Source organism: Lethenteron reissneri, chromosome 23, assembly GCF_015708825.2.
Source record: "Lethenteron reissneri isolate LAM-NWPU_2019-01 chromosome 23, ASM1570882v1, whole genome shotgun sequence".
NCBI classification, from domain to species: domain Eukaryota; kingdom Metazoa; phylum Chordata; class Hyperoartia; order Petromyzontiformes; family Petromyzontidae; genus Lethenteron; species Lethenteron reissneri.
In genome coordinates, this window is record NC_083801.1 from 1,374,896 (window position 1) to 1,392,184 (window position 17,289).

A 17,289-nucleotide genomic window follows, 5' to 3' on the forward strand; every position below is an offset into this window, starting at 1 on the left:
ATCCACTCGTGTAATTTCTCCCCACATCTGATCCCCTAAGTGGTTGACTGGTATTCAAATGTTCTATTAAAATATTGCCGTCTAATTTATTTAATTTATGTTTTAAAAAATATTCCCGTGCGCTTAAATTACGATGTAACCCCCCCCCCATCCCCCCAAAGGTCGCCGTTGCAAGAGAGGCCACAGTGTTTCATGAACCTCAGTTTGTTTATTTAATCATATAAAAAGCTCATCACTTTAGATGTACCTCTCGTAACCTAGAAAGAAAATCACTGCCGCGGCAATACTACTGGAAGGAGCAGCGGTAACAACATTTTCTAAGTGTAATTAGAAAAAACACACTTTCTGGAAAACTACAGAAATGTTGAGGGCTTTTTTTTCCACAACCTGGCAGCACGACCATGCTTAGGTGTGGCTGGCAACAGGAGGTCTACAAGAACAGGGATGATGGAAGATGTGGAGACACCCAAATCAATCTTAAATGGTCTCTGGCTTCATATTTTTGGTTCTTTCAGTAAAGGCACGTAGAAGGGAAGTAATAAAATAATAAAAATGAAAGAATAAAATTCTGAAGACGTTTCGATTGCAACACAAGCAATCATCATCAGATGTAAAAATGTTCTTGCTGTGGTTTTCACACCTGATGATGATTGCTTGTGTTGCAATCGAAACGTCGTGAGAATTTTATAGTTTTATTATTATTATTTCCCTTCTACGTGACTTTACCGAAAAAAAACAAGAATATGAATCCCTGCAGTCACGAAAGCTTTAAATCGAAATTTGGTCTCTGGCTTGTCAGATATCCCAGCTTCAGAGCACCGGTTGTGGCGTCTCACTTGCCTTATCCGCTCATGTGCACTTCTGCGTGATTGCCAGCGCACGGCCTGGAGAATCTAGTCTATAAACATACATATTTCTGAAGCTTGTTTGGCCATGAAAATATAAATCCCAGTACATATGATTTATGTATATTATGTTACAGCACCTCTGGTTAGCATGGTTGGCTAGGTACGGTGCGAAAGAAGTTAGACGTACATACATAGTCGTTATATGGAACCCTTACAAAAATTATTTTCTCCGAATTCCTTTCAACGAACGTAAATTTTGGGTTTTCAATTTTTTTTTGTTTGCAAAACTTTGACCATTATTAACATTGACAGTAGCAAAGCCCTTAATTTCTATGACAGGATTGCATCTTTCAGTAAAGGCTATTACAGTAATTATGTGGTAAGTGTTGAACTTACAATGTTATCATGAAACAAGTAAACATTTCACAGCATTGAAGTGCAGAGTCCAACCACATACATACAGACCAGAAGCGCTCGGTTACATTTATCAGCTTGGAGTTACAGAGGCGTTGCTCCATCGTAAGCTCAGTCTTGCATTACGATAGAAGGCACACAAACTTACAGAGGAGGGTGATTGATACATTTGGTATTGGAGTGACAAGTGAGAGAGGTGAGCATATCCATTGGAGTTCACATCCAGCACGGAGATGGAAATAATGAGTACCTTTAAAAATTAATCTCAGACGTGGTAATGCAAGAGCCCAATTGGTGAAAGTACACATCAGCTTGACTTGAACTTTACAAATAAACCCGGCTAATTCGCAAAACGAAGATTAACATAAAAAAAAATCTGGGTTGGCGCACAGCGGATTTAAGCCAACTCTAAGCAACATTTTCAAATGCCTGGAGGATCAGCTAGATGCATGATTGGAATTACAGTGAGGGACAGAAAGAGGGACATGGAATGGAGGACATACACAGGGTAATGACGTAATTCAACCTGTGAAGAAACTTAAGTGGAGCCTTGGGCAGGACGTGTCACTAGAAGGGGCAATTTGCCATTAAATCGGAGGATGACGGAGTGGCAGCCAAAGGAGAGAGGGCATCTGAGAGTGAGGCCGCGACATGGATGGAGTGCTCACAACGGATTATTTGATGGAATGGTATATAACAGGGACACAGCAGGTACATAGAAGGGACAGCAGGTACATAGCAGAGCCATGAGGGGGTGAGATCCAGCAGTGGAATGATTATGGCTGACGAATATTGAAACTAACAGCTATCGATGTAATTAAATGTGATTAGGCTGCTGTATGTTTGGATTGCGTTTAATTTTTTATTTTTCTAGCAATTAAGACGGAAATAAATTCATATAACCACTTTCAATGTAAAACAATCTATACCGCATTGAATACTGTTGACTCTTTTTGAGTAACAGTTGGTCGTTTAACCTGCACTTGGAAATTAATTTGGTTCACATGCTTGTTTCATACTAATCCTACGTTGTCATCAGGAGTAGTGTTTTACTTAATACAGCTCATCGTAAGATACCATATATCCCAATTTCTCGCACAATATTAAATGCATAATCTTTAGACTTTGATGACTCATTATCAATCGCAAGCACTCGTTACAATGCTTTTCACAAAGCACAGAATCCATCAATGACCTGCTAAGATTGATGTGGAGAAACACTGCTTGCATGCGTGCCTTGACGAGATGTCTTGCATTGTCTCGGACACAATGCTTTTGTCCATGGTAGCACATGGATGGTCCAGCATGTACTTGGAATGGACAGCATGCCCGTGCGGATGTTATGTGCTTTGCAGGGGTATCTCCACCAGGGTCGGTGGTCTTGCATGCTGTAGGGGAGGAGAGTGTCACTGTCCGCTGGTCCCCTCCCCGGAATGTTCATCCCTCCGCGTACAATGTGTACATTCAAAAGCTCCCCGATGGCGAGACGCGGAGCGTGGAAAAGGATGCCAAGCATGAGGCACACACTTTTCATACTCTGGTTTCCGACACGTCCTATTATGTGGGAGTAACTGCTGTCTATGGGCACGCAGAAAGCAGGCCCATCTGGATACATGCCCAGACAGGTACTACTTGCGGATCTTGCCGTACAAATGTTGACCATGAAACGTTAACCGCCTTGTATAAAGCAGAATACATTTTTCGACTTTAGTATTGGCGTTGAACTGTGCTCGCAAGAATCCCGGATTTTTAGGTAGTGGGACGTGCCTCGTTATATTTTTGCCACGTTGTGACCATCGGGAGGTAATGTTTTGAGTGTGGCAATAAATTAGCAGAACGTTGCTAATTCGACTAGTCGCTTTACAAATACAGTAGTCAGTTAGTTATGGCCTCAAATGTCCCTAAATACGGTCACAACTCCGCATTGTTTGAAGAATTTCCCGGGGAGCTCGTCCCACTACCTATTTGAGTTATGTTGTATGTATGGTCAGTGCACCACTGCAATATGTATGTTTGTATTTTGACATAATATATGTTGAAAATACTTTGCTGAAACACACGTGATGTTAAAATGCACATCTCCAGTATAACAATATCTTTTCATTGTCATCAGCGACCCTCTGATCTCTCCAACACTTTGGTTTTTCAAAGTTAATATAGAAATGTTGTAAATTAAAGTCTATCTGTAAAATTACACATTCATGAAATATTAAACAACCCCCTATGACCAACATGGAAGGCATTCAATCGGTAGTGTGATCTAGATTATTTCACTGTTAGGTGGAAGAGCAAATCATTTTGTAAATCGCGTGGTGGTTGAAGCGATTTAAATAGTTGTTCATTTGGCACTTAAATGTGCGATTACAAGTAAAATGTGAATGAAAATGTCAACAAAATAGAACAATGTTAAATACCAACAACACCTTTTGGATAACAGAGCTCCTAAGCTGATGTGCTCCAATGGAAGTTACATAAACATTGACCGGGTTTGGCTTCTTTTAAAATAACTTTACGCTGTTGAAAACAGTGTCTCTTTCCTCTTATAGATGACCACGTGCACTCCAAATAAAATGCCATGCTTTATACCAATTTTCAATCGGAAGAAGATTATGCATAAACAAGTCTGCACCTGCGTAGTAGAAAGATCCGGGGGAATAATTGTTCCATAACTGCCAATAGTCTAAGTTGAAGTACATTTATTATCGAAAATGTTATAAAACTGGCTCAATTAAAATATTCTCATTCTCAAAGGATGATAGATGTATCCCTGCGACAAAATGTACTGCAGCTGATCTACCCAGGGTGAAGATGTGCAACATTTTCACTTAAAAATGTTTCTGAAAATATAATCACGATATATTCAACATACATTTCAGAAACCGAAGCCAGAATGTATTATTAATTTGGGGATGAACCCAGTTCTCATCTCCAGGATAGAAAGCATCCTGCTCACACCGAGTTTCACTTCAGCTGTGAGCGATGGGGAGATCTAAAATAGCAAATATATTTCCTTCAACAACTGAAGACCGCGCTCTGAAGACTGGATTAAGGTGTCTATTATTGAAGCACCATGGGAGAGGCTTTCCCCGAAGTTAGATCACAAGGAAGTGATGTTGAAGTTAAGAGGATAAGCAGCTATGCAGCCTCATGTCGAGAAACCGAAGAGAGGCACAGCAGCATACGACTTGACCCCTTACTGCTACCACACTTGACCGGCAGAGGGTCGTCACGCCCTCCGGCCTGGCCGGCCACTCTCAGCTCTCTGCCTACTGGGTCATAGGGGGCCCGTTTCCGTCTCTATGTGGCGTGGCCAGGTGTGAAGAGGCAGGTAAATTGGACATGCTTCCAGTCGCCGCCTGCTGCTCTTGCTCTGCGCCTTGACGTGATGCGTAGCGGGGGGTCAACGTGACCCGGAGAGTTCTCCGGCATGTTATTTACAAGAGCGATATAATCACCATCAAAATGTGGATGTGGCTTCGACCGCCTTGGCCACTGACAGAGAAACAGCAGATGGTGCGGTAGCGCCACGATGGTTTTTGTGGTTTCGCCTGTTCTGCTCGGGACGTGTGTGTGAGAGCCGTAGTGGAGGGCCCGGCCAAGTGCTCAGGCCTTGCATCGAGAAGACCGCCGCACCTTTAGCGTAGTCGAAGCCGGTGAACAGGCTGTCTATTGACTGCATTACCAAAGGTGCTGGTACATCTTGACACGATCCGGTCGACGGCTGGGCAGAAAAGGGCCAGGGCGATGATGCAACCTCGATGGACCCCGGACAAAAGTGGATAAATGAGCAGACTGTTACCGATTTGAACACATGAGGTCGTGCCAGGCGAGAGATCCGAAGCAGCTGGTGGTGTTCCAGTGGCTCTTGGGGCCTTCCACAGTGCTGCCCTGGCAACGGAAGTTCAATTCCCGCCGTCATGTCAATGTATGCCACTTGAAGGGGGGGTTGTTGAACTCTCGATGCAACTCGGCGACAAGAGGCAAGGCGGGAAATGCATTTAAAGTCGATAAACGCTTTGTGAACTCTGACCGCTGTGGGCAGCAACGCTGCTGAAGAAACGCTTTCATGTTGGCCAACAGGACGCAGGGAACCTTGGAATTGACAGTCGCAATTCAGTCGGTATCTCACGCAAATTGACCTTTGTTCCTTTCCCTGTCACAGAAAGGTGGATGGTGCCTTGCTTAAAGTTAGCTGGCACAAGCGCTGACTTCCGCACGCTCAAGAAAAGATTCTGGAAAGCAAAACTTTCTGGCTGTCCTGCACACTTGAGTAGTTGGAGAGATGCGATGCTGGCATGCGTTCATTGCCCAGTTTTTTGTTGGCCTGCCACACTTCTTGCAGTGTTGCAGCATCCTCAGAAATGGTCTAGGCTGGGTGTGGTGCCAGATGAGCAGACGTCCGACTCAATAGAGGCAGTGTGCGGGGAGACGGTTGTGCATATTCTGGTAATAGTCACACTTGCAGTCCAGGATAAATTTTTTCACTGTCCTGCATGCACAGCAATCACTCTTGGCGTGATTGTTGTGATACCACCACCGTGGCGCTCAGTGCCACCTTGCGTCCGCTTAGTGATACGGTAATCTGGGCGTCGTTTGTTATGCTGTATGCCATTCTCAAATTCATCCGCAAGCCCGGCCGTAGAAGACTTTGGGTTTAGTCTTTGCCTTCTTCTTGAACAACTCCTGAAGTCTACGTCCCCCTTCCATGACCGATGATGTGTTAGGGAGGTCTTCATGAGATGCGCTTCTGCGGCACGTCTGGAATTATCTTCCGATATTAAGAAGCCACTGGAGCTATGCACTTTTAAATATGGATTGAAAACTCATTTCTTTTAGAACTGATTTTTGTGTTTAGTTTGTTGTCACTCTCCCGCACCTCCGATTAGCACGCTTGGCGACATATGGTGCAAAAGAAGTTCAACATACATCCAGCAGTGGATTGACAAAGAGCTGAACATTTCTACTTTTATTACTGTGAAAATATGGATAACTATTCTGTTGTCAAACGCCGTTTTTATAACCAAATACAGTGAATGCTTTACGACTGATAGAGACATTGGTTTTTAAGATGACTGCATACAGCCAGAAGCTCTGACGTTCCATATGAGGCTTGCCATGGTCATAGTTTCGTCTGCAAAGTTTATTTTTGAGAATCTCTGCAAAATGTGCTCTCATGCAGCGTTGAATGCCGTATAAGTCTAGTTATTTTATTGCAGAGAGTGCTGGATCTGCCCAAGTACAGCAAAATGACTTTCCACCCAGTGCAGGTATGCATTTTTGTAAATTTCCAAAAACTTGACTCCCGTTTAAAATTAGTTCGTATTTAAACCATAATACATTTCAATAATAAATGCTGGATGGATATCACGGGATTAAAATCTGAAGTAAACATCTCACTATAAACCCATTGGTTATAACGCTGTAGTTCTAAAAGTGTGAGTCCTGATGTAAAGTAGATGCAGCCTGCATCTGCTTTCAATTTGCCTTCACAACATTTAAAGCCAACACATTTAAAAGGTATGTAACATTTTACATAGGCTCATGAAATGTTGTCTTTTTCAGTGCATTCAGATATCTGCTCACTTCCATTGGACAAAGGCAGCTGCTATGACTACTCAGTGAAGTGGCATTACGACCAGACACAGAGAAGCTGTATGCAGTTTGTGTACCGTGGCTGCACGGGCAACGCCAACCGCTTCGACTCGCACGTGGAATGCGAGTCTGTATGCCTTACCACCGGTGGGTTCCCCACAGACACCTCAATCCACACCTCTACTCAAACAATACTCATTGTACAGTCTCCACATATCGGGTAAAACTGAAACGATGGAAGGTCAACAGTTGGGGCCTGGCGGAGTTGCATGAGTGCCACCCAAGTTTGACATGAGGCATATTTGGTCAATTGAGTGTTGCCGACTGTGCTACCATCTGTATTGTGGACGAGTGAACCTCATTGCATGTTATTACACACAAAGTGCTTGTCACAATTTAACCACAACACCTTGCTGATCTCGTCAACGAGCATAAACCATCATCATGCAAACTCCGATCATCCTCGCAGCAGCGGCTTTTGGCTAACGATCGGAACAAAGATGGTCACTGCATCGCGTGCTTTCAGATGCGCTTCTGCTGCCGTCTGGAACGCTCTTCCGATATTAGGAAGCCACTGGAGCTATGCACTTTTAAATCTAGATTGAAAACTAATTTCTTTAGAACTGCTTTTTGTGTTTAGTTTGTTGTCCTTCCCCCCGAATCTCCGATGAGCTGGTTGTCTACATACCATGCAAAAGAAGTTCAACATACATATATACATATCAACCTGTCCGTGTTATTTCCAGGTCTCGTGGGAGCAGGGACACTCCGCGGTGACATGGGACCACAAGCCGCTCTTGTAAAGCACAGCTGAAAAGTGTTCTAATAACCTGCATCGCAGTGAACACAAAATGTTACACGTTTGTGATATCAAATTGTTTCTGTACCTGCTGTTGGTATCTCGGCTCAACGTTTCCCCACTGATTAACCAAAGATATAGGTGCTATAATTCTTAAGAATTACATTATTTTTTGAAAGTTTCAATCTTTCTAATTTTCCAGTTATTTACACATTCAGAGACTAGCATATCAGTTGTCTTGGACTCTCACGTTTTATGACTACGTGTTGGACTCTGGTGCTATTTTACATTTTAAATAACGACTTTACATGAGCACAATACAAATTAGGAACTGCCCACATGGTCTTCATTGTATCTGTGTACACTGTCCATTTTTATTGTGCTGTTTTTAAAAAATTGGCATACGTGGGATGTACCTAAAATTAGTAGGTGTTTAAAAAAATGAAACTAAGTTAACTAGTTTCATCATGATTACCGGGAAAGACTGAGTCTTGAGACTCTTTCTTCAAGAGGAGCCCCTGCCAGATTGTTTGCATCAGGGATGATCTCGCTCCGTGTAATCCCAATTCAGTAAATTTCATGTGCATTTTGCAGCATCGTGATATTTGGGCCAATGCCAATTACAATGTTTTTTTTGTTTAGCCATACATTTTGCAATATCCAGACTGTTTGTCACAGAAGCACTCATGAGATAAACTAGTCTCTGTTATTATCAAAAACACTGCAATGCCATTACATTTATTTACGAACTGAAAAGTGTATTTATCAAGTTCCTGAGACACGACAACGACAAAGAGCTTCCTTCAGGGTGCAGGAGATTGAAATCGATGGAATCTGTTCAGGAAACTCATCATGTCACTTGCATTTTGATCCAAAATGCAAGCGACAGGGTAGTAAGGGTGTTTAAGCAAGAGTATAAATTAACCGTGAAAGAAACGATACAACTTTTAAAAATCCTCATACTTTTTGGAGTCATTCTCATACGGACAAGCACTCCAGAATGAAACCACTTTGCGAACGCTGACAAATTAGCGGTTTCTGTGAGTTGTGGGGGGACTGTAGTAAACAACCGACTAAAGTACACATTTAAGAGCATATCTCTCGTGTCCCTTACCTGCATGTATCCTGCTAAGATGTCTAAATGTGCTGCATATCGGTAATACAGACAATCTCTCAGTGCACATTTACTGAGTTATTTCCTGAGAGGAATATTTCACGTAATTCCTCTTGGTGCCAGCATTTCCCCCGTTTCTGTCAGCATCTCTTGCTACTCAGCATAGCAAAATAAATATACCAATGGTTTATATTGTTGGCTGGCGTAACACTCGCTCAGTTTTGCCCTGTTCAACAAAATTGGGTAAGATTTGAATGTACCACTGTATTCCCACGTATGTTACAAGTTGTATTTGTCCACTGTACTTGAGGGAAAAAAATTGCATTGCATTTATATCAAAAAGTTGTTTTTTTATATTAGCTTAATGAAATAAATATTGAAAAAATTCGCAACGAGCTCATTTAGTACATTTGGTATTTTGCGCCGTTCTTAAAGTACAAGGCAATGAAGAAGGTAGACTGCTGTGCTTCACAAACACAGCCTACAGCCAGTGTCCAATAATTTTCAGATCGGGGGGGTCACTTTCACCGATAAGACATCATCACTGTGAGGGCCGCCACACATTTGTAACCATTGGGGTTTGACAGCACGATGGTGGGATGTTTTCAAATTGTGTATTGTCGGGAGCCACACTAAAGGCCACTGGGGCCGCCAGTGGCCCGCGGGCCTTGAAATGAAAAACACTGCTCTACAGGAGGTTCACAATGGGGGGCAATGTTGCTGTGTGTCATCCCAATTGAGTGCTTTGCAGGTAATTTTCAAATTTGACATCGAATGACGTCACGCGATGATTGACGTCCACTGTGAAGCAGTATTTTACATTTAAGGTGTACCGAAGTTATAACCATGATGTCACAGGATCTTTGACGTCCACTGTAGAGCTACACCGTAGTCGTAACCGTGGTGGCCTGCCGGATTTGAACCGCGAACCTCTGCAACAAGCAGGCGAACGCCCTCCCGCTCGGCCGTGTCACCGCCCCACAGGGAATTGGCGTTATTCCTGGTTGGGTGGTGCAGTTGTTCAAATCGCAGGTCAGGTTACCCAAACGGCTACTACTGTGAGAAGTCAACACTTGTGCTATCGATTAACTTGTCCCTGCAATACGCATGTGTATTTCACACCCCTACCCAAAGCTGAGTTATTATTGCCATATGCTCAATAAAAGGACTGACGGGATTTTTTTGATGTGATACTACTCCTTAGAGAGGAATGTGAATATTTCATGCCAACAATGTCAACCTGTTTTTATGAACGTGTTGTGTTTTTAACTGTAGGGATAGCTGCGGTTAGGGTCCACCGTGAAGTGCATTTACCCTCAATTCCTGAAAACCCTGAAACTCTAAGTATGGGGAGTCACGCCACAGCATGAATACTTAATTTCTGGCGGCTATGTTGCAGTCATGTAAGTTATTACTTATCTGATACAGATTCTCTACAAATCCTCATGGATCCACAAATATGGGAAGAAATGTGGATCTTGTTGACAAAAATAGGATTTGCAAATGTAAAACAAATCAGACCAGGTGTCTCAGCAGTATAGCGAGCGACTCATAAAGTTTCAAGCTCAAATCCTGGTTTGGGATTGACTCAACCCATCATCCATCTGGTCTCTTGAATTATCACGTGGTTAAACAAGATAAAATAGAAACGTGACAGATGTTAAGCAAATTCATAATATAAAGCAATGCTTATTTTCTTGGACTCCCACGTCTTACTTGGGCTTGCACTCTGACATACTTTATTTGAATTGATACCTAAATCTTGTGTCCATGAATAATGATCACATATGAGCCTCTGGTAATATCTCTTTATGTTGTCACACCAATCGGACATTTTACTGATACAGTATCTAACACTCAATGTGGGAACATGTAAAATTCCCACACGCTGATCTAACAGCGTAAAGATGACATGTGATGTTCAACTTAACATTAAGGATGTATTCATATCACTGCTCCAAAATACCATTTAAAACGGACCGTAAATATTGAAGTACGTTCATTGTAAAACAATAAGCTATTCCATGTGGAACCAATTATTTGACGATAAACATTGTTGATCTTGGATTCATAATGAACTCTTGCCAGAAACATTTTGGAGCCTACTAAAAGCAACACTTGATCACCACAGATCACAATGTCAGCCAGCACCGTTGCTGAGAATTCAGTAATCACTGCCAAAAGCAAATGGTGAGAACAGCTGTAGACTCAATCGTGATATGGAAAATGTGATGAGATTGCATCCAGATTGCAGCTTGCCAGAGGGTTCATCTTTTAAGTCATTGTCCACTGTCTCATCATACGTTCCTATCGTTATTATTTTGTTCGATGGACTACGTTTTGATTCAAGTTAATGCGACATTGTGTTCATGGCGAAACAAAAACGCATAACGAGTAGGGCTCACCGTGCGGAGGCGACGCTTTGGTGGCCCAAACGGAGACCGCGACAGAGCATCGGCAGCACGTCGATGCGCACTTCTCCTTCATGAATAGGAAATAAACTAAACTTGTTATATGTTACCAGGTAAGGCCAACTGAGCTATATGGCTCTTTTAGAAAAGCGACTAGGCCACAAAAGATAGCTTAACGAAGTGGTTTATCATGTGGAAATGTGTATCAGCCGAATACTCTTAATGCACATTGATTCTAAATGTGGGGGGAAAAACCAGAGGACCCGGTTAAAAATCCACATGACCAAGGGGAGAGCATGACAACTCCAAATATACAGGCAGCATGGTCGGCTTCGAACCCACGGCCCGCATGCCAGACGAGGGAGTTAACATCTCGCCACAGCGGAAATTAAAGACAAGCCGCAATAGTGCTATAGTAGCCATGCAATACAAACTATGGACTGTTCAGTAAACCCATAGAGGCACATAGACACTCAAAAAGAGATATTAAAGACAAGCCACAGTAGTGCAATGGTGGTCATGCAACCCAAACTATGAACCATCTAGTTCACCACTGTAGTCTGCGTTCTTTCAACAGAGAACAGCAAAACTACACAAACTATCTCCAGACGCCCTCTGGTGGGGAGCAGTCCTCGACATTGACATTTGGCTCCGGAAAATATTGCCATGCACAAGAATATAATAGATTTATGATTATATTTTCTATGTGCAATGCGAATTGTGTACATTTCAGGTCATTTTCTTACAGCTTTTGGATGTTTAGCAAATGGTAGTTACATTGTTTTTGGCCATGTGAGGAAACCCATGCAGAACAGGGAGAGAAAATACAAACACCACACAAAGGCACCAGAGTCAAAAACCAAACTCAGGTCCTTAATGCTGTGAGACGTGAATATTTACCACTGCGCCAGCCTGTCACTCCAGAAAAAGAGTGCATTGTGGGTAACGTGACAATGAAGATCACAGCCATTTGTAACTATGATCCTAAATACAGCACAAATATTCAAAAGCACCGATAAGAATGTGTTTCGGTTTCATATAACTGCGTGAAGATGGCATGTGATTTTTAAAGTAGAGAGAATAATCAATGTTTTGTTAATGACAAAAAAAATTTCTCCAAATGGTTTCCGCTTGGCTTTAGAAATGCAGCCCTTCAATCTTAATTGGTTCCACATTCATAGCTCTCAAATATATTCACCATTTGTTTACCGTGTTGCAGTGGCATTGCATAACCGCGACTGTTTTGATTCTTACAGTGCCATGTAATACCTTAAATGCATACAACTTAAATGTAGGTACATTTTAAGTTCGTGAAAACTGAAACAAAAAAGGAACACGTCATTTAAAATGTGTAGGTTAAACATGGCAGCCGCACAAGTATGACTTCACTTGGTATGCACATCTGGGGATAACAGCTCTTGGTTCGAAAGGCAACTTTTCCAAACACCAGCTGCAGGGTTTCAGTGTAAGTGGTGGGTTTTTTGTGCGCTCAAATATTTACATCTGACTCATTTGGCCTGTTTGGGTGGCAGGGTGGCGCAGTGGAGAGCCTGGGTTAACTTCCTCTCTCAGGCGTCTCTCTGAGTGTATTTTGTATGTTCTCTCTCTCTCTTCTTTGGGGGTTTTCTCCAGCTTTTCTCCAATAGCTTAACCTCCGTTCCTCTCTTAAAGCGTCACCTCTTCTCCAATGCCCATTCTCTTCACTCCTTCCCGGCCTTCCCCTTCCTAACCCCTAAGTACCCATCATCAGCCCTTGCACGCCCGTGACATGGAAATCGTTCTGGCCTTAACACTGTTTTTAAACCTATGTGAAGTGCCTTGAGCAAAGGCGCTCTATAAATCTAAAATAAGATTGCTAAACAAAACACACAATTGTAGACAACTTACATTTATTTGGCCACAATGGTAAAAGGGGCCGATCCGTTTTGGACAGTGAGGACAGAGCTATCATTTGAGTTGGAATGAGGCCGTTCTTTGTGGTTGTTCCCGTTTTTCATTAATATTATTAAAGAGTTGTATTGTTCTAAAGGCAATCCTGAGAACGATCATATTTGACTAAACAAATTCGTAAGGTGCCCAATTAGGAATTAGACGACACAATGTATCCGAATCATAATATTTATTTATACTAGAGCAATCCGATGAGCTTAAAAGCTCTTTTTCACAGATGTCCAGTAGGGGCGGGTAAGAACGTTACAACAACAAACAATACAAAAACACAATAGGAGTGAAAAATACAAGAAATAGGAGTGCAAAGTACAAACATCCCAATGCTCGAAAATTGCCTTAAAATTATTCAATTGAGATGATAGTGCAAACATTTCCCCCGAATGTAAAACTTGGTAGGACCCTCCTGAAAAAGAGTCTTGAGGCTCAGTGAGGCTTTCCTGGGTAAACAAGCAGAATCATAATATATTTATATATGTTGAACTTCTTTCGCACAGTACGTAACCAACCATGTTAATCGGACGTGCGGGGGGAATGGCAACAGATTAAACACAAAAAGCAGTTCTAAAGAAATTAGTTTTCAATCTAGACGATTTGAAAGTGCATAGCTCCCAGTGGCTTTATAATAACGGAGGGAAGAACGTTCCAGACGGCCGCAGAAGCAGTACATCTGAAAGCGCCGTGCGATGCGGTGACCAGTGTTTGATGGTTCACCAAAAAAAATGTAATGTCAGCATACTTACTCGCACACCCCAACCCTGACTGCAAACCCTCTTCAAACCCCGTCCTTACAGCTGTTACCAATCAGCATAGCACACAGCTTCATAATCTCAAACAACATACTTCCCTTGCCAATGAACACCACATTCCCTCTGACCTCCACGTGTCCCCTCTTATAGCAAGGTTTATGGTTGGTTATGTTTGTAAGAAATATATACAGGGTGCTCCAAAAAAATGTGAACACTTCCGAGAATTTACAACAATAGCACAATAAATGTGACTCTGGGCTCTGGAGACCACCTGGAGAAGATTCCAGGCGATGTGTTGACAATGATAGTGAAGAAGTGGAGACTCGTTGATTTTTGAAGCTATTTACATACTTTTGTTATCCCGTTACAGTGTATTATCCATTCCTTTTTCCATTAAAAACGACAGTCCCATATACGTATTACCATTGTTGAAGCGCCCTGTTGTGCAGACGATGGCGCCCTCTAGTGTCTGCCGCTCCCAGCCTGCCATTGTCCGCGAATATGGGCCTGGTTTTCGCCTCAGAGTTTTACGCACCTTTGGTTGACAATTTTCTCTTCCCCTCCCGAGTCAAATTGCGTCCGCAAAACGTCTCCCCTTCACCGTGAGTGCCTGGTACTGCACGTGCTGTTGATTTTTTTTCTTTTTAAATTAAGTTCGCTTGCTGACGACCCTGTAAATCTCGCGGTCGTTTTTTTTAACCCACTTCCCGTGATCCAATCGAGCTGACATTTTCCACACAGACTCGTTGTGCGTGACAATTAATGTTCGTGAAATTTTTTTTCCAAAATTTTACACTTTTTAGGCAAAAAAAACTTATTTTACATTTATTCAAATAGAACTCATTCATGGCTTTGGCTGAACGTCACAGTGTAGGAGCCCAGAGCGTGACACCTCCACAGGCCCTGGCGGAGTAGCGCAGTTGGTAGCGCCCTCGCTTCCCGTGCCAAAGATCGCGGGATCGATCCCCGCGTCCTCTACAGGCGAATATATATTTTAAATCCTTTATATTAAGTTCGCTTGCTTGCTTACGACCGTGCAAATATTTCGGTCGTTTTTTAACCCACTTCCCGTGATCCAATCGAGCTGACATTTTCCACACGGACTCGTTGTGCGTGACAATTAATGTTCGTGAAAATTTTTTTCGAAAATTTTACACTTTTTAGGCAAAAATTTTTTATTTTACATTTATTCAAATAGAGCTCATTCATGGCTTTTGCTGAACGTCACAGTGTAGGAGCCCAGAGCGTGACACCTCCACAGGCCCTGGCGGAGTAGCGCAGTTGGTAGCGCCCTCGCTTCCCATGCCAATGGTCGCGGGATCGATCCCCGCGTCCTCCACAGGCGAATATTTTTTTTTACATTTATTCAAATAGAACTCATTCATGGCTTTGGCTGAACGTCACAGTGTAGGAGCCCAGAGCGTGACACCTCCACAGGCCCTGGCGGAGTAGCGCAGTTGGTAGCGCAGTTGGTAGCGCCCTCGCTTTCCATGCCAAAGGTCGCGGGATCGATCCCCGCGTTCTCCACAGGCGAATATATTTTTAAATCCTTTATATTAAGTTCACTTGCTTGCTTGCTTGCGCGCTTACGACCGTACAAATCTTTCGGTCGTTTTTTAACCCACTTCCCGTGATCCAATCGAGCTGACATTTTGCACACAGACTCGTTGTGCGTGACAATTAATGTTCGTGAAAAATTTTTTCCAAAATTTTACACTTTTTAGGACAAAAATATTATATTTAATTACCAATTGCTTAATGGTGGCATGCAATCATCTGACCCATAGGTGGCAGCCATCTCAAGCCAGAGGACGAGAGGACTCTAGCCGCCACGCATATAAAGGATTTATAGTGAAAAACTTTGTTTTTACGGGTTATACTTGTTACATGCTTTTATTTAACTCACTTCGTCTGTTGTATCCTCAAAAAATAAATCTTGTAACTAAATTTTTACACACTTCCCAATGTGCTATCAACTGCAAACTTCGTATAGGTATGTCATACTGATGACAACACGATATTCTATCATTGAAAATTAAAAATATATATTTTTAAACGATCTTTTTTTACGGCTCTAATTGTCGACGCTCAACTCACGTTGGCTGTAAAATCATCCCTTGTGTTACGGCAAGCCATGGGGAGCCACGCCGAGGGGCGGGGGATGTGGGAGGGGAGGGGCGATGGTACATTTCATTAAAGTGTGTTTAAAAAAAAGTATTTTTTAATATTTTATTCTGGTGTTTTTTCTGTCCCTTCGGCACTCACCACGCTGCAGGCTGCTCGTGTACACGGGCCTATAACTCTCCAAACTACCCCCCTCTCTTCTTACAAAACTCTCTTTTTCCTTTATTTCACTTATTTTAATCTCTTTTCCTCGTCACTTTTGTTTCACCGGTGCTGTTTCTATGTATATAATGGCACTTTACGAGAAGTACGAGGCTCTCACTCGTAAAAATGACCTCATCTGCTTCCCTTCAGCAGTAGTCAGTGTCGAGGGTATAGCTGCATCTGCTGGCGAGTGCGTGGTTCCGGCGAGCGTTCTCGTCGCCTCGCACATGAACCATGGCGGGGTCTTGTTCCTGGCCAAGGTGGCATGCGTTGTGGAGACAGGTTTAAACATTAAGGGGAGCTGTTTGTGCAATTTACACCTCTGGCTTCCCCTGCTGTAAAAGTCCTCATCTCCAACGCCCCACCCTTCCTCAAAAACGCCGATCTGCAAAGAGTGTACAGCGCTTTGGCAGAATCGTCTCCCGCATCATCGTGGTGCCCTTGCAGGGACGGCAACAGAAGCTAGCACACATCATGTCGTTCCAGCGCGAAACTTCATAATTTTGAACGCCAACAACAATGACCTCGACGTGAACCTCAAGTACACGGTGGACGGCCACGTCTACACCGTGTGCGCGTCCACAGCGTTGCAGCAGTCTTGCGTGTGCGGTGGTGTCGGTCACGCCTACAAACACTGACCACAAAAAACTGTGCAGCTTCTGCCACACACGATTGGAGCAGCAGCACCATCAGCAGGATACTGACTCGGTGGCCAATCGCGCAAAGCCATCAACTGACAGTGAGGAAAGTTTCACCATCGTCGAGTCGCAATAGCGGAGGGCAAACAGCGACCCTGCCGCAGGAGGGCGCAGTGCCACGAGGCCCAAGTGCGCAGCCACCGCAGACGACGAGCCCGACCCACCAGATGCAGTGGATGCCAAAGAACGACCCCCAGTGAATGCCTTTTTGAACGCCTCTGAGGGGGGTGCGACAGCAAATGCGGTCGATGGCGCCCTACGGGGGCTTGGCATGGGGGGAGAGGCACAACCAACAGATGCTGGCTCGGCCGCCTCGGAGCAAGATCCGCTGCAGGCTGGCGCAGCGTTTGATGGTGTCACAGTGTTGGAGGGCGCCAGCCAGCTCAACT

At 43.4% G+C, this 17,289-nt stretch overlaps 1 protein-coding gene across 3 annotated transcripts in view; it reads left to right on the forward strand.

Moving 5' to 3' along the window:
- The window catches only part of LOC133345821 (collagen alpha-3(VI) chain-like), a 98,249-nt gene extending 89,087 nt beyond the window's left edge, over window positions 1-9,162 (forward strand). For 2 of the 3 annotated variants that reach the window (XM_061556832.1, XM_061556833.1), the window contains exons 38-41: window positions 2,618-2,887; window positions 6,479-6,529; window positions 6,825-7,001; window positions 7,601-9,162. In XM_061556832.1, coding sequence (XP_061412816.1) covers window positions 2,618-2,887; window positions 6,479-6,529; window positions 6,825-7,001; window positions 7,601-7,668 — 566 coding nt within the window. In that variant the 3' untranslated portion in view covers window positions 7,669-9,162. The remainder of the gene's footprint in view (window positions 1-2,617; window positions 2,888-6,478; window positions 6,530-6,824; window positions 7,002-7,600) is intronic. The other variant, XM_061556834.1, reaches the window with a different exon arrangement.
- Window positions 9,163-17,289: the final 8,127 nt, after the last annotated feature.